The sequence below is a fragment of the Telopea speciosissima genome, chromosome 11, assembly GCF_018873765.1.
Source record: "Telopea speciosissima isolate NSW1024214 ecotype Mountain lineage chromosome 11, Tspe_v1, whole genome shotgun sequence".
In the NCBI taxonomy this organism is placed as follows: Eukaryota; Viridiplantae; Streptophyta; class Magnoliopsida; order Proteales; family Proteaceae; genus Telopea; species Telopea speciosissima.
The window spans coordinates 48,733,238-48,759,664 of NC_057926.1; the positions used below are offsets into that span (position 1 = coordinate 48,733,238).

The 26,427-nt window shown below is 38.1% G+C and overlaps 1 protein-coding gene across 2 annotated transcripts in view; it reads left to right on the forward strand.

The window, feature by feature from the left end:
- Positions 1-25,317, forward strand: part of LOC122645962 (NADH dehydrogenase [ubiquinone] 1 beta subcomplex subunit 7-like) — a 34,558-nt gene extending 9,241 nt beyond the window's left edge. Inside the window, exons 2-4 of one of the 2 annotated variants that reach the window (XM_043839389.1) lie at positions 5,818-5,824; positions 10,753-11,064; positions 25,127-25,317. In XM_043839389.1, coding sequence (XP_043695324.1) covers positions 10,759-11,061 — 303 coding nt within the window. In that variant the 5' untranslated portion in view covers positions 5,818-5,824; positions 10,753-10,758 and the 3' untranslated portion in view covers positions 11,062-11,064; positions 25,127-25,317. Of the gene's footprint in view, positions 1-5,817; positions 5,825-10,752; positions 11,065-25,125 lie in introns of those variants that run through there. The other variant, XM_043839390.1, reaches the window with a different exon arrangement.
- The last annotated feature ends 1,110 nt before the right edge of the window (positions 25,318-26,427 follow it).

The following is a 26,427-nucleotide window of genomic DNA, read 5'->3' on the forward strand; positions in this document are numbered from 1 at the left end:
TTTTGTGAATTTGGCCTTATCTTGTTTTGATTATATTCTTATAAATCTTTGATATCGATTCGATACTCACCATTTTATTTTTCCTTTGCCTCTGCGTTTCATGACTTTTTGGGTTCATTTGGTTTCGTTAATGGCTGTGAAATCCTTTCTGAATTTAAGTAGTTGTGTTTGTGCCCTTCATTCATTCTTTCTGAAACTGAGTTTGGAATGATATTTCTTCTTGAGAGTTTATCTTTAAATTGAGATGTTGGAAGAGAATGTTACACGTGTTGATTCAGGTAAAAGAACTGGATGAACAGAATGTTATCTGAACAGGGGAAGATAAAATTCCCCTTATTCACACGTTTGAGGATTCCATTTTTTCTTAGAACATAAAAACAAAAAGAGAGAAGCGATAAAGTGTTTAAAGATTTATATGATTATATTGGTAAATGTAAGGGTGAAAAGTATGTAATAAAGTATTTTGCTACAAAATAAGTATTAATTGGTGGATGGAAGAAATGATTTAAGTAATTCTAAGCAACATAAATCGATTGTTAGAAAATCAGTGGATGTTATGATAACATCTATTTCATCCACTGGGCTTACGATCAAATTATATTACTTAGATAATTTTTTCCTTTTTATCATTTAGTTTTATTTCTGTGGTGAGTATTTATTTATGTATTTTTCTCCCTTTTATTATCAATATAATCCAATAAATTTTTTTAGATTTCTTGATAAATCTAAAAAAAATTAGTCATCATTGTGTTTCTTGACTGAAAAAATTTCTATAGATTCAATTATAGCGCAGCTAACTCCATGGCGGATCCCAAAGAGAGCCTTTGGACCTCTCTCCTCAACAGACACTACATTAAGGTCACCTAAATCCGATCACAATTTTGCGATTAATTCTAAAGCATATAGCATGTATTACAATATCAAAGGCAACACCAATCCACGAAATCTAAAAGGCAGACTTGCTTTTCCGAAAAGTAGATCAATGAGGAATCAAGCGTCAATTAAGTTAGGGTTTGTCCAAGTAACGATTGTAGAACCCAAACATTAGGGCAGCAATAGGGTTGGATTGGGCTGGTTTTTGTAGAACCCTAGTCTAATCTTAAGTCCCCTTAGCTGGGTCAGTCCCGATTCAACCTTCACTCAGCTCAGAAAAATTCAATTTTGACCTACCCTTAGGGTTGGGTAGGGTTGACCTTAATTGACCCTAATCAGGAGGAGGGTGGAAAGAAATGTATGGATTGGAATGGGTGGAGGAGAATATTATCAATTTTACTTAAGTAGTTATTGTTTTCATATATAATACATTATGTAAAAAGAGGTGGGTGATATTTAAAGTTTATAATGTGTATATTAAATCAATATATATTTTATGATATAACTAAAATCAAGGCTAGGTCCGGCCAAGCTTAGTCTGAGGTCTCAATCCTAACTTGACCCGACCTTGATTCAAGGTCAGAAATCTCCAATCTTAACTCGCATTCAGGGTCAAATATTTTTAATCTTTTCCCGTCCTCGGGGCCAAATATCTCAATCCAGGTCTTGTTCGGGCTTAGGTTGGGCCAAGGTGGGTTCGGGCCGATAGGGCCAAACTTGCATCCCTACCAAACATAGTTTAGAAAAAAAAAACAATTTCTTTATAAAAAACGACAATAAATGGAAATGGCAAAAAAATGGTTTGGCACATAACAGTTAAATGCGTCTAGTATGACAAAAGAACATAGACAAATAGTAGATGTTTTAAACGTTTAAATTTCAACAATATGATAAAAAAAGATGACAATTTACATATTTAATTATTAATTTTCACTTAATTAATAATCTTTTATAAATTTTAAGTAATTTTCACCATTGCTGTGGCATGGGAGATTTCCCTCACAGTACCATCTTGGGTATCTTAAGTGAGAAATATTTAACTAAATTGATTGATTACCTATGAAATGTCCCAAAATTGTTTGAAGAAATTAAATCCTTTTAAGACAAAGATGTTAGAATTTTAGTTCTAATAAAATTCTATATGGACATAATTAAATTCCTAAATCGGTAATTAGGGTTTTGGTTTAATAAAGTGAGGTCATTAAGTTATATTAGAAGTCTAATGTGGTCGGCTTAGTGTGGGCGGATAGATTTCTATTGGGCCGTGATGAGTGGACACTATAGGGATTACTATATAAGGAGAGCTAGGTCTCCCTCTACCCAACATAAATTATTATTCTCAATCACTATTGAGGAGTGCATTCTTGAAAGAGAGGAGATATTCGGTGTTTCGTTCTGCGGTATTCTCATCAGTCGATTACTTTGGGAATAGAAGGAAGCATCTAGATCTTTGTTCTTTATTTTCCGCAATCATCATCACTATGGATGCGAAACAAGATCGGTGGTTCTATCCTATTTACTATTATTTATTTGATTGTGTTCTTGAACTCCCTATGGAGATCTTGGTTTTGGGATTTTGTCCCTATTCGGATCGATTTATTCTAACATGTGGTATCGAGCCTCCATAGATCCGTTCTTGAACCTATATGGATTCAAAATAATAGAACATAATAAGGGAATCGAAAATTTTTCGATTCGAATCAAGGTTTTTAGGGTTTTTCCAGTTTTCCAAAAACTCGCATCGGACATCGGCATGCAGCCGATTTTTTAGCCGACCAAAACAGAACCGATCACATGGGGACGTAGAGCTCGCAAAATCGAGTTTTCGGTGGGTGGATCACCGCGCGCTTCCGGACGCTCTCTCACGCGCGACGGCGTCGCAGGTGATCTTCACTCGTCGGTAGATGTTAAAAAAAAAGAGGAATCTGGGTTTTGCTATCGTGCACCTGATGCTATGTTCAGGCGATGCTAACGTGCGTCGCTCGGGTCGGGTCAACCCCGTTTCTGACCCGAAAACCTGACCCGTTGACCTGTCTACTGACCTGATTTGGTCTGACCCGAGCCCGGTTGGATTGGGCCTGAACCGTTTTGTTCGGACCGGGGGTTGAACCAAATTGATTTGGTTTGACTTTCGGACCGTTTTGACCAGTACAGTCAACCGAATTTGGACTTGAACTTTGATCGGGCTTTCTTGGGGCTACGAGACTCCGTTTGGGGTTCCGTTTTTTGCGTTGGCTCTGTTTTTCTGTGCTCTACACAGTGGTGCCCTCTGTTTTGATCAGATATGAATATTTTAAATATTTTTGGTATTCTTTTGATACATGCCCTTTATGTAATTTATCGGTTCGTTCTATTGGAAAACGAACCAATTTGAATTTGAATACCTACCTTGATGAACAGTATTATTATTATTTTTGTGTTAATTTTAAGACATTTAAAGCCCCTTGTCATAAAGTATAAAATAACACAATTTGTTTAAGGATGTAAGTAATTTTGGAATATCCCAAGAGAGGGTTCCATGGGTTCGACGAGATGCGGCCGCCAAAGCGACCTTCCTTGTTGGATTTGTGAAACACCGGTTTCATACGATTGTGGGGTGCCCTTCAACTCTAATGTATGGTCATACACCCAAAGGTGGTGGTCATGTATTGGTACTTGAAGGGGTACATATACGATATGTTTGTGAATAGGTTGACCTAGAATTCGCACACCCAAAGGTGGTGGATTTTGAAAGTTGAGTTGTATTCCCATGGCCCTTTGGTATGTAGGGATTTTTACAATTGCATATTGAGAATTCAGCCCAAAGGTGATTTCACAATGATGTGTGTAAAATTCTCATTAGCTTATAAAGTTTTCAAGTGTACTTGCATCATTTTAATTATTATCTTGTTCATTGATTAAATTTTGGTCACCTTCTCTGTCAATAATAACATGGTTACTATTAAGCTCCTCCGGTCAAACTTTAAGAAGTGGAAAGAGGACATTATGTTTGCTATGGAAATGGCGGATGTGTACACGTCCCTTGTTATGGACACACCAATGGAACTAAGCTTGATAGTCGAGGATGAAACGTATGTGCATCTTGCATGGCAAAGAGTAATCGACTCGATATCGTCCATAAAGAGGTCGAACAGGAACACCTAAAAAGTGGTCTGCTCGAGAAATGTCTTGCCGGGAATTGCTAGATGCAATTTCCAAGAGATACAAAGTTTCATCGAATCGAGATTGGGACATCGCAAGGGTTATTTAATATGGAGTATGATGGTTCGGGGTGTTAGGGATTACATTATTAGGATGGTTGATTACCAAATTAAACTCAAGGCCTTAGACATTCCTCTTCCGAGATGCCCTAATTGTCCATCAAGCCTTAAATACCCTACCTTCGAATTTGGCATCATAAAAACCAACTACATTTCCCAAGATGGAGTCTGGAGCATTAATGACCTAATTTCTAGGGTTTGTTCGAGGAAGAGAAAGCGAAGAAAGAGAAAAAGCCTCTCCTGTTTACTTCCAAAGCCCGTAAGAGTAAAAAGTCTAAAAATCATACTCATAAGTCCCCAATAAACAAATGTCGATCGGACTAACAATTTGGGACCCAAGAAAGACTCTTTGAAGAAAAAGAGAGTGATCATTGCTTCTTTTGCAAGAAGAAGGGTCACATGAAGAAGGATGCGACAAATACAAGGCTTGGTTACTCAAGCCCAAGCAGCATCGTAATGATTCTTTGGCTTTTGTTTGTGAATCCAATCTATCGAAGCCCCATCCAGTTCTTGGTGGCTAGATAGCATGCAACTAACCATGTTGCTTTTACCATACGGGGGTTCATAAATCGAAGGAGGCCAAACAAGGATGAATCAAGGCTGGTCGTGTAGGAAATGATGGACATTCGACGTAGAGTTCGTGGGAGATGTCATTTTATTATTAGATTCGATTTTAAATTGACTTTAAAGAACACTTTTTATGTACCGTCCTTTAGGCGGAATTTGATTTCGGTTTCGATTTTGGACATTAGTGGTTTCTATTTTGAAATAAAGAATACTATGGTTAATTTATTTTTAATTCAACTAAAGTTGGTTCTGCTTTATGTCCACGGATTATCGAGATTGTGTTTGTCTTCCACCGATATCTACGTCCTGTAATGTTGAAAGTGTTGTTTCTAAAAGACCCTTACCTAAAGAACGGTCTTTCACATTGTGGCATAAGCGGCTAGGTCATATTTCTAAGGCAAGAGTGGAAAGGCTGATAAAGTCGACATCCCGCCTACTCTCGAAAGTGATCTAGAAACTTGTGTAGACTGTTGTAAGGGAAAGATGACCAAAATAAAGAAGAAAAGCTGCATCCGTAGTTTCGACTGTTAGAGGTCATTCACACCGACATCGTGGTCCCTATTCGATCACATTGTGTAAAAATTTTTATTTCATCACTTTTTCTGACGACTATTCCCGATATGGATACACTGTACTTAATTAAAGAAAAGTCCGAATCTCTTGACAAGTTCAAGATTTTTAGGATGAAGTTGAGAAACAGCTTAGGAAAGTTATTAAAATTGTTAGATCTGATCGTGGGGGTGAGTATTATGGCAGACATGGTGATGCTGGACAACTTAAGGGCTCGTTTGCCATAATACTCACCCCCACGATCAGATCTAACAAAAGACCCTTAAAATATTATGAAGGTGGATCAATTTTAAACTATACAATGAATTGCGGGAAGAGAGAGAGAAAGAGAGGATGCTAGTATAACCTCAAAAACATTTCATTGTAATTAATGGTAATATATTTTATTTTGTGGACATATAGTCCCCAAGGTATCTTGCACACATGTAAAATTTTAGTTCAAATGGAATTTGCATTGCCAGATGGAACCCAATGGCTATCAATCTTGTAATCTTGTTATCATTATCTAACTATGGGCTCTAGGTGTCTAACCTTTGGTATAGATGGTGAGAAGGGTTCTTTGGGGATTCCTCTTGTAGAACCTTCTTTTGGCCAAATGGAATTCAATCTCTGATGCCCACAATTTGTTGGAAAAAAGGTTCGAAGGATTACATATTAAACTTTCTACCCTTATGAACCAAGCTCTTTTAGCAAAGAAAGGTTGGGAACTTCTCCATCAACTTATGTCTTTGTGGTCCAAGCTTATGAAAGCCAAATACTTCTTAAAATTATCTTCATGCTAAATTCTCCCTGTCAAGCTTCCTGGGAATGAAAATCACCGTGTTCTTCTCAAGATCTTTTTTGCAAAGGGCTGGTTTTTTCAGGTTGGCAATGGAAGATCAATTAATCCTTGACTAGATGCTTAGATCCCAAATCACTTACACTTTGCAATTCCCTTCCCGTTACCTCTTTATATTCCCTCAACAGTGGATTATTTCATCGATGCTTTCACATCCTCATGGAGAACTGATGTTATCTTTCACTGGTGGCCGCCCGATATAGCTCTTTCAATAATCACAATTTCCCTCTCTATTTTTTCTAGAGGATCATTTCCTATGGGCTCCTTCTTCTTTGGAGGCGTTCTATGTGGCTTCAGCATACTATTTAGACATCAATGAGATTTCCAACCTAGCTCATCTTTCCTGGTTGAAACTATGGCATCTTCCAACATCCCCCAAAATCCAACATCATTTTTACCAAAAAAAATATAAAAAAAAAATCTAACATCTTATTTGGAAAACTATTCATCAAAAACTCCCTCTTCCAGACATTTTCAGTCAAAGGGGTTTAATCTTAATCCTATGTCATATTTGTCATAATTTTTTGCAATCGCCCAATCATCTCTTTGTTGAATGTCCAATCATTCAAAACCTTTGGCGGCTCGCAGGCCTTAGTAATATCTTTATAAATCACAATCTAGTGGATGGTATTATTTCTGTCATCAACCCTAAGCATTCAGAGAGCAAGGATGAACGCATAAATGCCACCTTCTTTTGCAACATTTTATGGCAGATTTGCAATAGTTACTGGGAGTTAGTATTCAATCAAGCAAGATTCAATAGTCATTCTATGATTTTCAGAGCTATTGCAAATGATAAAGATTTTAATCAAGGCTTTCAACAACAGAGCCCGATAACAATGCTCGGTGATTTGGAATCCCCCTCCTACCAATTTCGTTAAATGCAATGTGGATGGAGCTAGTCTGGGTAATCAAGGAAATGTAGCTATTGAAGGCATCTATAGATCGACATCTTCCTCCTTTTTGTTTGGTTTTTTGAAGGACATTAGGTGGAATTCAACCTTAACAGTGGAAGCATTCGTAGTTCGGTTTGCTCTTCTCATGGCAGCCAATAAACGTATAAAGAACCTCATTATGGAAAGCGATAACTTGACGATCATCAACATCCTGAACAAGCAGTCTGCATCCATCCCTTGGAAAATTCTTTCAATCATCTCAGACTGCAGGGAACTTAGCCTTGACTTTGATGAGGTCATCTTTCAACATACTCTCATAGAAGCCAATGCCGTTGCGGATCGTTTGGCTTTTGTTGAAGCTAGCTCTCAATCTCATTGTATTTGACTTGACTCCCCACCCCCCAGTATTTCCCTTCTTTTGTATTTTGACTAGTCTGGAACTTTGTTCCTTCGTTAATAAAGTGTGTTTATTAAAATAAAAAAAAGAGGGTTCTTGGGGACCCCAAGGTAGAGTTTCTTTTGGGGCTATAACTGATTAGCACCAACCTTTCTTCTTTTTCTAACAACAATCACTTACCAGTAAAGACAAGAGCAGAGCTAAAGCAGGGAGAGGATGGGTAACGATTTTTCATCTTGACTTGAATGTGAAAAGGAATAAACAAACTAGATGTTAACGCTTTGAGCTAAATGGCAAACCAAAAACGGCCTCACATGTGAACTCCGTATAGGCCAGGATGGAATTGGGTCCAAAGAGAACAATCCCATCATGAGTTTAGATCCTCCCCCACCCCCCCCCCCTCCCTCCCAAAAAAAATGGGATCCTTTGAGAGAAGCTAACCTTTTAATTAAAACAAAAGATCAAGTTTTCTTCCACCCACGGTGAATGTGATCCCACTCACCGCAGAATAGGAGAGGGCGGGAATGGGAAAGAAGAGGGCATTTTGGGAACACACTAAAACTCTAAGTGGGGTTTGTAAACCCTTAGATAGTAGGTGAACGATCCTCTATGGGTGAAGGGAAACTTAATCCTAAAATAAATGGTATCATTGTTTTTCTTATACGATGGAATAAAGAAAGTTTTGGACATTTGATGAGGAATAGAGATGACAAGACATGATCGACATTCTTATACAATGGAACAAAGATCTTGGTCTCATTCTCCATCTCTACTCGAAGCTTCTTCCAGTCTCAACTCTCAAGTTTTTCGTTTCTTAAAGAAGGGTAAAAAATGTCAGATGGTCGAAGTTTTTATGTTTTCCTAAACCTGTTTTTTGGACCAAAGAACCAACCAGTTTACTAGTTTATTCCGTCCCATGTTGGTTTAATCAGTTAATTGATTTTGGACGATGGTATAACGGTTCTAAACCAAACCAAACTATTTTTAATATTCAAAGCTGAAATTGAACCATTTTATTTTTTCTTTATTGGGTTCGATTTTAGACAACCGGATTCCACTCGATTTCTTGATTCCGGTTCAGAGTTGACACTCTTTTGCTAGTGACCGGGTAAAAGGAATTCCTAGTCTAGTGCACATATTTGATAAGTTACACCATGTGGAGAGATGATGTGACCATTTTCTAAATAACGTGGTCTGGATTAGCTATATATTTCAAAGCATAATCAATCAAATACCCTCTTATATCTGAATATGCATCCCGTATATGTCCATGCACGACTATTGGTTCTTTGATTATTTCCAAAGCTTTATTATTGCTCATTGGCAACCTCCGTTGAGGTTGAAATTTAATATGTGAGAAGGAACCTTGGTCTTCTTACCCATGAAATATCAGTATCATCCAAGTTGCCACTTGGCACAACTAAGTGCTGGTCTAGAGATTTTTTTCAAGCCCCATTAGACCAAGAATTCGCACCCAAATGTTTATTACATGAATGGACATCTTTATAATTTTTTTCTTCATATTTTGTTGTTCATACTAAATTTTAACCACTATTTTCAAATTTGCAAATAAAATCAAACCCAAAACTTTCATTCTATGATAATTTCCTAATTCAAATATATTAGCTCTGGTCCAAATTCATGATATCATAATTTTGTCGTGGAATTTTGGCTTGGACGAAGCTACAATGGAGTGGATTAGAACACTCCTTTGTGTTGTTATTTGATTTAAAATTTAAATATTTTCGTCCTTCTGATAGGGATGGTAACGGGCTTCATTTGCTGCATGATAAACATATAGTTTTTTTTTGCTCTACCTATCTAACTGTCTAATGGGACTTTAATTATGTTTACAAAGGAGGAGGGAGTGGCATGAGGTGAAGACAGGAGAGTCGAACTCATGATCTTTTGTGAGCCTTTACTCTACTGATAAGACACCAACCATATGATCAAACAATTATCTTTATAAGTAGGTTCATTTGTGGATAGAGGATCCTATACCTATTTCATTGAGCCCTGTTTGTTTGATAGGGACTTAGGTGGGATGGAAGAATTGAGGTGCAAAAGTGTTGATGTGATATTTCAAAATCCCACTTCAATTTTGTTTGTTTAATTTGGAGTGGTGAACTTACAAAAGCTTAAGGAACAACATTAAATGCTTTATTTGTTAACGTGACATTTGAAAATCTCATCTTTATGTTATTCAAAGTTAACAAAAAAAAAAAGAGAAAAAAAAAAATAATATTTTTAATTACTATTTATGAAAAAAATAAAATCTCACCTCCATTTTCCAACCCACTACACCGTGGGACATCCCACAATATTTTCACCCCATCCTCCCTTTTTATGGGAACGCTTTAAGCCGAACACAAACAGGGAAAGTGCGCTAAACGTAATTCTAGATTGACAAAATAAATTACAAAAACTGCCACTACATTCCATCGCAACAAATTAAAACTGTAAAACATGTGATCACTTGGTGTGAGATTCGGGACTCCAAAGTAAGGGTGTCGAATTGGAAGCAAACTCGAAAATAAAAACTGCAACGGACCAAATAAGGTGAACCGAATAAATTCAGTTATGGAATGTAGGTTCTAAATGTGGTTTGATTTCAGTTCTAACTTAGGAACCGTCTATTTGAATTGAATAGAACCGAATACTAGAAACATAATGGTAAAATCAACTATAAAAATTGAATAAGAAATTAAAACGGCAACCTACGGACTGAAATTGAAACGAACCAAGCATATTCGGTTCGAATATCAAATTCCAGAACAAATCCGTGCACGGTTTGGTTTTGATTCATACTAACATTCTCTTGGATTGAACCAAAACTGAAATAAATACCCAAAACCGTCGGAATGACAAAGCTTACTCCAAAGATTGAGCTTTGTCATCTAACTTTGGTTTACCATCATTAGTCCGTCTGTCCCCTTATGGGACCATTATCCTTATCCCTTTTAGTTCTCTACCCGACCTAGTTCCTCAATTCCCCCAACAAGGGGGCACAATGATTACACTACTCCTGCCCCAACATTCTGCCAGGGTAGGGGCCTCCCCCACCCCACCCCACCCCACCGCTATTAGAGGGACTGAGGAACTGGGCCGGGCAAGGAACCGGAGGAGAGATAATTCCCCCCGCCACCCAACGTTGGACGTTCTACTGCTGAGGTTATTGGGTCGATCAAGTTTGGGCCACTCGTCCGGCTGGATGAACCGATACTGTCATTGTAAGGGTCTGATTAAAAAAGAAGAGAAAACAAGCAGCGATCAGCCCTTTTTACTTCAGTTTCCATTGGTCAGAGAAAGACTTCAAGCCAAGTTGTTGAAGGAAAAGGGTGTGAGGGACAGAGAGAGATGGAGGTTGAAGGATCATCGAAGAAGATGATAGCAACGCAGGAGGAGATGGTGCAAGCTAGGGTTCCTCTAGCATACAGAGACCAATGTGCCCACCTCCTGATTCCTCTCAACAAATGTAGGGTTGCGGAATTCTACCTCCCATGGAAGTGCGAGGACGAGCGTCACGTCTATGAGAAATGCGAGTACGAGCTCGTTATGGAGAGGATGTTGAAGATGCAGAAAATCAGGGAAGAACAAGAGAAGTTGAAGCAGCATCAGAAGCAGGGGATCCCTCTGATTCCCAAAACTGCCAATGCCTGACCGGTCAGTTCTTTCGATCCACTCTGATTATATTCCATCTTTAAATCTCTTTTTCTATTACTATTTTCTGTTTTCGAGTCGTGGGGCTTTAATGGGTCTACGCTGTTCAGGGGGTTGAGATTGTTAATCTAGGGTTTTTAGTTGTGTTGATGATATGAGTATTTGATAGATTATGTTGTAATGCGTCTATGAAATTCTGCTAACCTACCAAACGAAAAAGGACAATTCTTTTTTATTCTTAAAAATCTAGTTCAAGCTTGATTATTTATGATCACTAGAAAAGGTATCCAGGATGATGAGAATGTTTTAATGAATCACTGTAATGCTATAGCACTTTAATTTTCCATTCTTCTGGGACCTTGGTTCGGTTTGTGGGTGTGAAATCAATAGATTGCAGATGGCCCGCAGCTCCTGAGTTATTATGTATTTATGTTACTGTAAATATAGATTTTTTCTATGAATTGTCGCCAACTCGTAGCTTCCTTTCTTAAGATCTAATCAAAAAATGAAGTCAGAGAATAGATCTTAATACAGAACAAGAATTTGAGATTTCTAGAAGAGTTTGATCTCAGCTAGGAAACCTGAAATCACACCAAGAAAACAGGAATTCTTTAACTGAAACAGACCAGTGATTAAAGATCATAACCATAACAGAAACTAGATGAAGTTTAAAACAGAACAGCAACTAGACTATTAGAACTTGAATGAACTAAATCAGAAATAAAAAAAAAAGTGGTGCGCAAGAAGGAACTGCCCTGAAACTTGAATTGAGCAGAAATAAGAAGATAAGTGATGCAGTTACATGATGGATTAATTAGGGATTTTTGTAAATTTAATTTTATTATTTTATTCTTGTTGATGGAATTGTAGGAGATAGATTAGTTATTTTGTAATTGCAATTAGATACTTGGATACTGTAGGAGTTGAGATTTTGACTTTTGTTTTCAGTTTTAGGATAGTATTAGGACTTCTTTTGTTTGATTCTATATTATGGCATGTAAGCCAATGATTCTCATTTGGAATGGAATGAATGAAATTTATTTGGAGCTTGATGTGGCTACGTGGTTGAGTCCTCTTTCTTCTTCTCTTTTTGATCCCGGATCTCCAAGTTCGTCTTTCTCTTTGTTTCTTTTTATCTTCTCTCTTATTCCTCTATTATTTTTCTTCCTCTTATGTTTCTTCTTATTATTTTGTGATTTTTTTCCCTTTTCTCTTCTATTCTTTTATCTCTTTATTCTTCCTCTTATCCAATCTTTCTGTTCAATTTTTATTTCTATTCTTAGATTGTCCATAAGTTATCTACAGTTTTGTTGCTATACTTGAGAAATATTAGTGCTAAACAGTAATGAGTTTGCTGAGAGTCAATTGAGGTGATCTGTTTTCCTGTAGAAGTCTAGAGTTTGCTTTGTTTGGGAGTATTCTTGATCTGTTTTGTGAACCCCAATTTAATAGCCTCTGGCCTTCAGTTTGGAGTAAGATTTGAATGAGCTGTTATGCCTTGTTTTGGAGTATTCTTGATCTATTTTGTGAACCCCAATTTAATAGCCACTGACCTTCAGTTTGGAGTAAGATTTGAATGAGCTGATCGACTAGAAGTTGGACCTGATCTAATCTGTTGTTTGAAGGTTATTACAAATTCTATTCCTAACAACTAAAACTACTATTTTCTGTTCCTGGCATCCACTCGTAGGCCTGTTGGTTTATCTGTCTGCGCATGGAGGAATTCAACTGTTTCTAATTTGGACGGTAGTTACTAATTCTATTATATTGTTTCTAATCATGTGCTACTGCTGAACTGAGAATCCAGCCATCAAACTGAGTTAGCTTTTGAAGCTGCTTACTGTCCATTTAATTGGCATTCGACTGGAATTCCACAGTAATCTGACCATTGGATTAGTGTTTATTGGCTGTTGCTAATTTGCACCTAAGTTTCTATATCTGTGATCTGTTACTCTAAGTTTCGGCTGATTTTTATATATGTAGATGCCCTTATGGATTGATGATTATGCTGCTGTTTTCATATCATTCTACCGTGTGGAAGATGAGATGTGGTATTGTTTCCAAATCTGGGACTAGTTTCTATTTCAATCCTTTGCCCATAACTTGAAATCTAACCAATTCTGCATGTGGGTTGGAATCTGAAACCTCCTTTGGGATACCTTGATTCCACCAATGAGTCCCTGACTTTCAAGAATTACTTAAAAAAGCCCCTTATTCTGACTTTAGTTCTTTTAATCCCCAGTACTGTTTCAATCCCAAATGTGTCCCTTTTCATCCTCAATTCCATTTGTGGCTTGATTCTGATTTCTCTTCCAGAAGGGTTACATACTGTTCATATAATTGCAGGATTACTACTCAACCATTTAAGTGAGATATTTATTACTCTTGTGGGCCCATAGTTATCCTAGAACAAAGATTTTGAACCCTGGATTGCATCAATTGGTATGAGTAGAATTTCTTGCAGTTTCTAACAATGATAGGGCAACATCACCAATCCCGAGTTTCGTAAGCTATATTTAGAACTTGTTGAGAGTCAGCAAAAGATTGAGACTAAACTTGATAAGTTTATGAAAGAAATATAAATCCTTTTTGATGAACTTGCGTGCCTTTATGAGAAGGGCTGAAAAGCAAGAGGAAGCTGATCCTTTTTATAAAGTTTTGGTACATTGTTCAGTTATATAATCGATTAATTAGGAATATTTTTGTGAATTTTTGTTTATTATTTCATTCTTGTTGATGAAATCTTAGGTGATTAGTTATTTTGTAAGTGCAATTAGATACATTAGTTAGTTACCGTAGGAGTTGGGATTTGAGTTAATTTGTGTTTTCAGTTTTAGGATAGGATTAGGATTCTTTCGTTTGATTCTATGTAACAGCATATAAACCAACAATTCTCAGTTGGAATGGAATGAATGAAATTCATTTGGAGCTTGCTGTAGCTACGTGGTTGAGGTTCTTCTTCTTTGTTCGATCCCGAATCTCTAGGAGTCTAGGTTCGTCTTTCTCTTTGTTTCTTTTTATGTTTTCTCTTAGTCCTCCATTATTTTTCTTCCTCTTAGGTTGTTTGAATTATTCCTGCCTTTACTAGTCGTTCCCTGTTTCAGGTGATCTAACAGTCCCAACATAAGATAATTGATCTCTTTACTGAGCAATTTGCTTAACCTGAGATTTCGGGGGAAGGATGCTCTTCCAAAAGCGACCTAGGCCCTGGAGTTTTGTCCCCTCTAAGTATCTCTGCTGTGAGATCTTGACTTGAAATCAAATCTGGTTGCCACAGTACCGTACCATCCCCTCTGATTTCAGTAAATTTTTAATTGATCTTAGTTTGTTGAATTGAATGATTGTGACTAGGATTCAAGACTTCTACAGGTTGAGAACCTTAACCTGAAATTTCGTTATTATGGGTGATATATCGACTGAGATGCTTCATGCTTCACTTGAATTAAAACCAGGTTTACCGCTAGTTTCTGCTCTTCGAAAGGAAGAAGAAACCTACTTCTGTTATTTATGAATAAGTCTCTGACTTTCAAGAATTACTTAAAACTCCCTCATTCTGACTTTAGTTCTTTTAATCCCCACTACTGTTTGAATCCTAGATTCGTCCCTTTTCATCCTCCTCAATTCCCTTTGTGGCCTCATTCTGATTTCTCTTCCAGAAGGGTCATATACTTTTCACATAATCACAGAATTACCACTCAATCATTTAAGTGGGATACTTATTACTCTTGTGGGCCCATAGTGATCCTAGAACAGGGTATCTGAACCCGGGATCGCTTCAATAAGAGAAAGGGATGTGAGTTTCACGAATCACCACGTGAAATTCTTGACTGGAATCACCCGCAGGTGTACCACTGAATCACATCAGTATTGCTCTGAATCACCACAGAACTGAGAAGCAAGAAGTTTTTCTATACTGTAAAAATCATGGGGAGTGCTGTACTCCTCTTTATTTATAGAAACCACCAAAGACCAATCATGCTCCAATAAGGGAAGCTGGAGTCATAGCGGGTCTTAAAAAGGACACAAACGACAACTCAAACAAGGAAATCCCTCCCTAGTGCAAGTCAATAGGAAGAGTCCAATTTGGACGGAAACTCCAATAAAATAAAGAGAAAACCGACTCCAACTAGGCTGGAACTTATAAGTCCTATTCCAGCCTTGACAAGCAGTAAATAAGAAAGAAAAATAAATAAGACTCCTAAGAGTAACTGTTGATGTATACATTTATGCTGTCCTTCCCTAACAGTTCGAGCTTTTAGGTGAAACGGTAGCGAACATGGTATCAGATCAGGGAGGTCAAGTTTTCGACTCCTGGGAAGTGCATCGGAAGAGTTTTCCCGACATTTCTTCTCCCTCGGTGCCACGTGAGCTCCACGTGCAAGGACCATGGGATCTTGGCCTATACGTGTGTGGGAGTGTTGATGTATACATGTGCACTGTCCTTCCCTAAAAGTTCAAGCTTTTAGGTGAAACAGTAGCAAACAGTAACCTACGATTAGGTGAACCAGTGCTTTTTCAATGTTGAAACAAAACCTGGTTTGAACTAGAATTGTAGGCTAAGAAGTAGCCCTGGTTTTTTCTCGTGCGCTGGTACTTTTGAGTGTACCTTTTGATCTCTTTGGAGCAATGTGAACAATTACCATATCACTTGGTTGAAACTCCATTTAGTGACGATGACGATCAGCCAAAGCTTTGCAGGAATCATTGCTCATGGCTATCCATCATCAAACGTCAGTATCCGCCTCTGTAATGTATTGTATAAGTTCATTTGCTTTAAAATTGACGTGTGCTTGAGGTTGAAGGGGAACAATATCAGCAGGTCGGTAGGCCACGTTGGGTAACACTTCTGTTCTTTGAAGTCTTTTTAAGCTGTAAGTATTTTTTTTTTGTTTCTACTCTAGGAGAGCACTTCTGCAGGATAAGAATGTGTTTGGTAACAAGATTTTAAGAGGTGTTTCTGAATCAGAAAAGAAACAGAAATGTGTTCATAAGGCACTTTAACAGAAGCACTTTTGTTCCGTTGGAACCCACCATCAATGCAATCCAAGAAATGGTTTCCCTCTCCAAAATCCACTCAAACAAACGCTGTGCATCCTCCAACCTTCCAAGCTTTGCATGCTAACAAACAAGTGAACAACTGCACTCTTGACACTCAAATACTCAAGAAATCTACTCTTACAATACACCCATTGTATCTACTTCCGCACTTCTATACACAACATATTGTACATGCCTTTAAAACACTCCTATAAGTGAACTGACATGCCTTAAGACCTGATCAACTCATTTCATAAACACCTCTAGAGCTTCTTTGAATACCTAATTGATCAAACCCAACCTAGAAATCATGGCAGGCCAAGACACACACACTTCAGCTATGCATTTGATCAAACACATCAAAATCTACTCTTACAATACACCCATATCCTCTTCCCCACTTCTATACACAACATATTGTACATGCCTTCAAAACACTCCCATAAGTGAACTGATTAACGTAACATATTGTACATGCCTTCAAAACACTTCCATAAGTGAACTGATTAACACAACATATTGTACATGCCTTAAGACCTGATCAACTCAATTCATAAACACATCTAGAGCTTCTTTGAATACCTAATTGATCAAACCCAACCTAGAAATCAGGGCAGGCCAAGACACACACTTGGGCTATGCATTTGATCGAATACATCAAAAGCAACTTTAATAACTCCAGTTTTTAATTAAACATTACCAACCTGGTATTCAATCAAATCCGAATTGAGCCCATATCCCGTATCTTATCTGTGAAAGCAATTGTAAAAATGATCGGCGGATAAGCAGGTCACAGCTTCTTTCTCTCCTGAATGAGAAAGGTGTTTGGCATCACACAAAGATTCAACATACAAAGATGAATTGTAAATCACAAGGATGAATTGTAAATCGCAAGGGGAAAGACCAACTAGAATTTATTAAATGCAAATTTTCTTTACAAAAACAAATTCTAGAAGATAAGCAGAAGTATGGAGATCAACGGGATCACAAAAGAAGCCAAGTAGCCAAAGCCTGTTGCTGCTGCTCACACTGCACACAAGTCTCTGCTCCTAATTCATCATCATCCTCCCAGAGCCAAGACAACATCTCCTCTTCCTCTTTCGCCCATATTCCCGTCCCACTGCTACTGTTGTTCCTCTGCTGCAACTGCAACACCATCACTTGCATCAGTAGCATTCCAGTCCTAGTCAACAGTCAACCCATTCATGATTATTGAAATAGCAGGTCATGTTGGAAGACGAAGAGTACTACTCCCCACTCTCCCCATTTGAGCTCACAATTCCACTCCATCTTCTCGCTCATGCCTCATGGTGACGGTGGCAGTGGTTGTCCCTCGGTTCCCCCCCCCCCAAATGCCCTTGTTAATGCTTCATCATGAGCAGAATAAGCAGTCGCATGTGCGGAAGCAGAGAAATTTCTGATAGAAATGATTGACAAATTTGGATAAGTGGATGGGTTTGGTTAGAAGGTCGGGGAGAGAGATGCGTATCTGTGTGGCTCCTCCGTGTTCTCAGGGAGGACGAGGAAGGGCTTGCAAGTCACTACATCAATTTCATTTCTATTGTTTCTCTTAAATTTGTTCTTGGAACAGAAAAACATTTTTCTTTGCTTCTCTGCTATTGTTCGTTTTGTGTTCCTATTCCCTGTTCACTTCGGCAGGAAAAAAAAAAGGACCGGACTTACCAAACACTTTTTCAGTATTTTCTTGTTCCCATAGAACAAAAAACACTGTAAATGCTTTTTCAGAGTGTTACCAACCATGACCTTAGGTTGACCTCTGATAACAATCTCAAATAGAGTATGTTTCGTAGTTCTGTTCACCAAATTGTTATACATAAACTCGACAATGTTAAGTATGAATGGCCAGGTCTTCTCATAATCTTGAACAAGGAAATGTAGCAAATTGCTCAAATTGTTGTTGACAACTTCCGCCTAGCCATCTGTCTGTGGATGTAAAGCTGGAGAGAACTAAAACTTAATATTGGTTTTCGTATACATCGTCTTCTAGAAGTAGGCCACATTCTTGACATCCCTGTCTGATACACTCGAATTTGGCAACCTGTGTAATCACACGCAACCTCTTTTAAGAAGTTGGAGGCTATATGGCCGGCATCGAATGTCTTGCGACATTGTATGAAGTGCGCCATCTTTGAAAAAAATCTATCAACCACAACAAGTATAGAGTCGTGCCTTTCCCATGTAGGTAGTAGTCCAAGCACAAAGTTTATACTGCTGTGTACTCACGTTCTGTGTGGGATAGGTAGTGGGGACTACAAACACATTTTCTGCTTAGTCCTTTTGGCGAGTTGACAAATATTGAACCTTTTGGATACATGATCTACATCCTTCTCTATAATCTCAGCTAATAATATCTGTCAGCAACCTATAGAAGGGTCTTGTCCTCACCGAAACGTCTTTAAGACCTCCATCATGTAATTCCTGTATAAGATGGTGTCATAGAGACAATTCAGTAATGCATAAGTGTGTCCTCTTAAAAAGATACCCATCATGGAGCGAGTATTTAGGACCGTCCCACCTTGCTGTAATCCGATGCATACTCATCCTTGATGTGGTCTATATTCATCACATGGTTTGAGAAAGTGTGTAGAATTAATACTTTTCTGCAAGGAATTTGCCACAATGTTCTCTTTCCCTGCTTTATACCTTAGAGCAAAGATAAACTTATGTACATAAGCAACCCACTTGGCATGTCAATTATTGATCAAATTCTGTGAGCGGAGATATGCTTGAGAGCCTCATGATCAGTAAACAAAATAAATTCTTTGCCAATAAGAGAGTCAACATGTTTCAACTCCTGTACAACTGCGTTGAACTCTAAATCATAAGTAGAATATCAAAGTGTCTATGCTGCCCACACCGCTGTTACCTTCAAAGTATGATCTCATGTAATCGTCAAAGCCTCAAAGGTAGGCTGACGTGTGTAAACTCTCTGTGGCCCTCTACCCATAAATCTTTGGTTGTTGCTGGCTTTAGAGTGAGTGGGCTGCCCCCTCCTACCCTAGATATTCAAAGCTACCTTGTGTAGGGATAGGGGTACACATCCGTTGCTCCATGGCAGTCATGCTTCAAGAAACTTGCTGTAGGCATTTGTTGCATCATCTCCAATATCTGATTAAAGGATCATGGGTCTGATTTGGGGTCCTTGTACTGCTCTCTGCCATAGGTCTGATACAAAATTGGTCGAATCAAGGTATTCCTACAGAAGTTTCAAATTCCAACTCCCAGGCCGAATTGTAGGGCTCAAAACCAGCAAGCTAACACCACTATTAATCCCAAAACCATATCACATATAGACAACTAGTAGTACTTCCATGCCCCAAAACATTATAACGATCCAATGGTTGGATCTCAAGTAATAGACACAACACCAAGTTAGAAGCTAATAATCAGAATTAGAAACAGTGATACTCCTCAAACAATAGACTTGAACAGAACCAACTCATGGTAGTATGGTTCCTCTTGAGCTAAGAATCATTTACTCAATCATCAGCCCAATCTGAAGAACAGAACTGTTACTGCTACTCATAAACAGATCAAGAATACTCCAAATAGAGCAGCCACAGGGCTTCTACAGAGTGACCAGTCCCTTCATTGATCCCAGTAAACCTGTTCAGCACTAATATTCCTCGAGTATAATGATAGAACTGTAGATAATTTATGGGCAATCTCAGAATAGAAATTAGAAATGAATGGAAAAGATTAGATAAGAGGAAGAAGAAAGAGATACAAGAGAAAAAAAATAAGAAAATAGATGGAGAAGATGGAAGGATATGATGGAGGCCTCTTACCTATGGCCTTTGTCAGTCTCTCACAGCAACAAGCATAAGCCAATCTTTCTTTAAAACTCAAATCGTACAGCCCCTCTTTTATTATTAGCTTCAATCAAACCTCCCTTGCATGGAGAGGGGATCTGCAACGAAGTACAAAGTAGCAATCCAATAAAAATAGAAACTATACTATTATATTTCTACTTCTAGTTACGTCTTCAAAATAGAAATTTGATGCAAATAAAATCTGTCTTGTAGTAACTTGCCAAAATGGAAACAAACTAGAAAATAGAAACTAATTAAAGACTCCCACGCAAGTCACTTGAAAGGGGACCTTAATGGGCCCAAATTGGCCCATTAGTTGGGCCTAAGACTTGAGGTCTTGAGCCACAAAGGGCTTTCAATGCTGGCTCTATGGTCTTTTGCTGGCCTATTTGGGGCCCAAAAATGTGCTGGCTTGATGGGGGTTCTGAACTGGCTGTTGTTAGTTCTTCAACCTCCATCGACCTACATCAGTAGACCTAAGAAAAATCCCAGAATTCAGGAAACTGAAATTTCACAGCAAACCCAGAATTCGATAATCAGTAACTAATCAGTAATTGAATCAATACAGTTGGTTTTTTGAAACTGAGATATTCTTATTATCTATTCCACAAACTGAAGTCTGAAACCAGATCTTAAAACAGAATCAGAATCTGAGATTTCTAGAAGAGTTTGGATCTCAGGTAGGAAAACTGAAAATCGCCCCAAGAAACAGGAGTTCTAGAACTGAAACAAATCAGTGATTAAAGATTATAACCAGAACAGAAACTAGATGAAGTTTAGAACAGAACAGCAACTAGACAATCAGGACTTGATGAGCTAAATAAGAAATCAAAGAGAATTGGTAGGAAAAGAGGAACTGACCTTAATTCAACAGAAACAAGAAGATAAAGAAGGGATATGAGTTTCAGGAATCTCCACCTGAAACCCATAGTCTGGCTTTACACCAGCCCTACCTGGAATCACCACAGAAGTATTGCTCTGAATCATCACAAAACTGAGATGCAAGGAGTTTTTTCTAAACCGTAACATCGTGGGGAGTGCTGTACCCCTCCTCTTTATTGCTAGAAACCAGCAAAGATCAATCATGCTCCAAATAGGTAAGCTGGAGTCATAACAGATCTTAATAAGGAAAACAAATGACAACCCAAACAAGGAAATCCCTGTCTCTCCCAAGTCACTAGGAAGAGTGCTATATGGACTGAAACTCTAATAAATAAAGAGAAAACAGACTCCTAGGCTGGAACTTATAAGTCTTATTCCAGCCTTGACAAACAGTAAAATAAGAAAGAAAAGTAAATAAATAAGACCCCCAACGGTAACCCCTGATTGGGTGAACCAGTGCTGGTTCAAAGTTGAACCAGAAACTGGTCTGAACAAATGAAAATAATTTGCGCTATAATAATAATTGGCCCTGTTTCTCCTCCTGCGCTGGTACTTTTGAAACTATTGGTCTATTGTGTAATGTTGCCCAATTCCTATTTTGATTTAGCTAGATCCGAATCCCCTAAACAAGAAGTGGGTTCTTGAAGCAATACACTAAACATGGCACAGATATGCCTAATATTGTAATTATACTTTGATCACTACCATGATCACCAACACCACCACTACTAGTGGATGCACGTGTAGGGTAACTGCTTATGGTTCTTTTTTTAATGCAAACACCTGTAAATAATTTGGCTCTATAGTATGACTTATGAAATTATTTATATGATGCAAAAATAATCTACAATAACCCCTAGGATCTGTACATCGGTGAATCCTCTGATTCCTACTTTTAGGGCTTTGCTGGTGTTGACACCTCATGTTCGTGTTGGGTTCTGATAGGTGCACCCACATCCCTCTGACGTTAATGGGATTAGACTGCATGGAAACGATGAGTCTATGACATCACGACTTAGTAGGAAGAAGCATTTTTCATGTAAAAAATTTCTTGCAAGGTTTTTTGGGTTGGTTTTTTTTTTTTTTTTTTGTTTGCCCTTGGAGGGGGGGGGTACAATTAACTGATTATACAAAATCAAGTTTGGCGTTACCTACATATCCACCCATATTTCCAACCACCATTAACCCAATTGAGTTTGGGTATTATCTAATTACTCAAAACAGTGCCATGTCAACGTATGAGACCCTTTGCCATGCCTTCAATATGTTGAAACAGTCAATATACAACCGTAGGACCAAACGTTGTAGCTGATGCCCTCTCTCATGGAACCTCTTCATTGGACAAATGACATCTGACTGAAGAATACGGAGGTGAATCCTGGTTTTTTTTCCTCCCATTATTGAGAAATCACTTATTTCTTGAATTTGGTGATGAAAAAGACGATGAAGAGGATGAATTATCCCATCCTTGTTGACGAAGAAGATGTAGAGAAAGAGAGGGAGAAGCACACATAGTTGAAGGCATGGTATTCCTCTGTGCGGCCCTTGTTTCACTCACCATCCTCACTTCCATATTGAGGAACAGTTTTCTACCTAGCCTTTGAAAATTCTGAAATACCTATTCATAGCCAACTTCAAATAAAAATAGAGAAAGAGAGAAGATTGTTTTTTACTCCTAAAATTTAAAAAACAAAAGAAGGAAAAACCTCAAGGGATGGTTACTCATCTCTGTAGCTTTGTCTCCTCTGATGGCTTCTCTTTGCATAAGTTTAGGGTTTGCAGCTTTACTGATTTGTATTCTTAACATTCTTTTCCTCCTACTGATTGTGATTTGTGAAGTTCTTTTTTTCGTTTTTGGTAAGATGATTTGTGAAGTTCTGTTTTCTTAAAGAGAACTGGATCATTAGTCTTTCCCAAATTTTCATCTAAGCTGCTCTATCAGGTGGCAGCTGTGAGTTTTTGGTGTTGGTTGCACCACCGGGGGCCATTAATCTCTAATGTTGCAGCATTGGAGAAGACGCCGATGGAAAGGGAATACCATTTTCTGCATCTTTTTTTTTTTTTGGGGGGGCACTGATGACCATGGGCAGAATTGTCAAATTATATGGCAATAATCCTCATGGGATGGAAAAGGAATAGCATTTTCTGCATCTTTTTTTTTTTTGGGGGGGGGGGGGTGTGGCACTGATGACCATGGCCAGAATTGTCAAATTATATGGCAATAATCCTCATGCATAGGTCAGATACTATTTTGCATAAAATGGTAATACCTATCTTCTATTTGAGTAATCTGGTAAGCTAACGCTACCACTGGATGGCTGTAAAGCGGAACCCTATTTTGGTTTTCTTTTTTCTTTTTTCTTTTTTGTAGGGATTCCTTGGAAGTTTTTGTGAGTTTTTATTTTCAGATATCTAAGTTCCCGAGTTTTAGGAATTACGAAGTTTATAAATTTGAGTGTGCTAGGAATAAAAGGTTAAGGTTCCATTTAGTCTATACATAAGTGGTCAGAGTAGCTTTGTTATGCATTGTTTCTTTTTTGAGATCTCAATGAATGATAATTTAGGGGTTGCGGTTGGCAATTTGATGCATCTTTGTTTGAGATTTTGTTGTAGAAATTCCAGGATCACGACCTGGTCAATCTGTGCTCCTATTTGATGTTGTTTTCTTCTTTATTCTTCCTCTATTCTGATTTTTTGTCCCTGCCATTAAAAAGGTTAGTTTTCACAGCATCTACAGTTGCATGCATATAATCCTGTTTTGAACCTAATTTCAGTCCTTCAATTTGGATCATAGTGAGGCACCGGTTATTTTGTTGGTTCATTGTCTTCCAATTGTTGACTTTCTTCGGCAGAATCTCTGTAGATAGCCTATCCTGGGACTTGCTGATTTTCCACGAGGCACAGATTATTTTGTGGCTCATTGTCTTCCAATTATGGACTTTCTTCAGCGGCATCTCTGTAGATAGCCTAACCTGGGACTTTCTGATTTTCCTCCATTTCTTTCCCTCATCTTAGTGATATTGGCAATTCAGTTCAAACTGAAGTTCTGATCATTATGAAGCACTTTGACAATGATTTTCTGGAGTCTTAAGATTTGTGTTGTGGAAAGTGACTCTAGTGCTGGTCATTGGTTGACGTGTAACTATTGATTGTCTTATTATGCTTTCTCATTGTGTAAAGATGCAAGGATGTTGAATTGCTGCTCTTTGTGGTAGGCTTGTTCTTCTAACAAGCTGACTCTTACAAAAGGTAGGGCATTCCTAGCTTGGTGTCCGCTGGCTTGGTCCCTTCATGGGGCTGGCTTTACTTTGTATTGATATATTATATTATGACATTAGTGAGGATGGTCCTTTGTTTAAACTGGAAAGCTTTAATCATTATCAATCTCCAGAAAGAAAACAAAAGTTTTGTGCATCCATAACTTCATTCAGATATTATTATAAAGAATAAACTTGATATGAATATGCCCATCTATCCAAGTATGACCTCGGATAGAGCCTATTGGAGGGCAAGGATCCATGTAGCAGATCCTATTTAGCTGAGATTCTCCTGACTTGCTGAGCTGTACCTCTTTCCTCTTACTTTCATCTTTCATGTGTCATTTTCCCCTTTTTTTTGTTCAGTTCTCATCTCATGCCCCATCCCCCTTTTTTGTTTGGACCTCGGTTTACCTACTTTGTTTTGTTTGGATCCATGTAGCCAACCCCATTAAGTTGGGATAGACTGAGTTTGTTGTTGTTGTTGCCCATCTATCTCCAGTTTTTTGGACTTAACTATTGAGTCCAGCTACTCTTTAAAATAAATGCTGCTTTAACTAGGGTTGGGGAGCTTAATCCAGTATGAGCCTAAAAAACAAGACAACTAAATAAAGGACATATTGTATGTGTTCAAGACAATGTAAGAGTAAGAGATTCCATTCATTTGGTATGCATGCAGTATGATAACCTTGATGCATCTTTGAACAGTTGTAACACAATATGCCACAACATAATGATGTTTTCATCCTCAAATTCTGTCATTCTCAGGTTTCACGGTCTGTCTTTGGGGCCTTGATCTCATTGATCAAACGTGAATTATTTTAGTCAAAGCTTTCCTCTGGTTTTTTTATGTCATACTGTAACTACATGTTCCTGGAGCCTTGGCATTATTTTCATCACATTCACACAAAAAGACAACACATGCTCGTATGCTTGCGAGAATGATTGTAATTGTCTATCTATGTAATTTCAGCCATCACTTTTGGAAAGTCATCTCCTTTTGTCGGTTTTGGATCAGTTGTTAATTATTAACATACAGGTTTATATTATGAACAGGAAATCCAGGACATGCAGTGTGCATCGAAGGAGACTCTGGTGTTTGTTGCCACCATTTATAGCTTTGTACTATTTGTTTTGCAGACAAAAACTATGCAGATTTCTTGCACTGCTGTTATTATTTTCTTCTGCTACTCTCAGTTTGGTGGTGGGAATAAAAGAAGATCCTCACTAATGGAAATATTGTGTTTCTGAATTCATGTCTTTAACAGAAACGATCATAACATAGAACTTTTGCCACTGGTATTGACATTTTGTGTTTGTGCCTTTTTGTTAGGGATGTAAATGAATAGCCGAAATCCGTTTCCGAATTCGTGTCCGTATCCATGTAGCACTATCTGAATCCGTCTGAAAGCTAAAAGGATACGGATACAGATAGACTATAGCTATCCGAAAAGCTATATTTACACGTAAATGGATAAAATATTCGATCCATATCTGTGCCCGTATCCATTTAGCATTATCCGAATCCGTTCGAAAGCTAATCGGATGCGGATGCGGATATAGCACTATCCGAGCCGAATCCGATCCATTTGCATCCCTATTTTTTGTATATGAGGTTAGTTGTTGTAATTGTCGAGTCTGGCCATGTCTCGAGGAGGGGAGGGGGGACTGTTAATACAAATTCACCATGTAGTTAAAGGTAACATGGAAACAACCTATCTAACCTTCTGCTTAACCTAGCTTCTTGGTTCAAGACGGTTCACAGCAGCTCAATGTAGTAACCAAACACAGCAACAAACCAGACAACCACAGACAATAGTACATTGGGAAGGTCAGATAGGCACATGAGAGGTACATGGTATGTTTGGTTACTACATGGGAGAGTAAATGCTTGAATTTGAAGCCAAAATTTGTCTCCTGGTCAATTCAGATAATCTTTAATCATCAAATAGTCAGAATAACCATTTTTACCTTATCACATGACCCATTAGGTGCATAGACAAGGTAAGCTCATATGGTCTGTGCAAACTAGGAACCTTTCTCCCCTTTCCCCTTCCCCTATGGGATGACTCATCATGACTGCCTTAATGGTTTACTGAATGGGTTCCTTAATATAGAATGGGCTTGGGCTCTTCCAGTTGAATTAAACAAAAGCTCATCCCCGTCTTCAGGTCTTGGGCATCAATAATGGGGCCTCATACTTAAAGGCCGAAGGGTAAGGTTAAAAAATGGAAATGGACGGTACGGGTTTTAAACTATGTAGATTTAAGAAAAATTAGACAAAAAAATGATGACAATATACTCAAATAAATTGATGAATTATTACCTGCATACATACATTTGTTGTTCAAAACAAC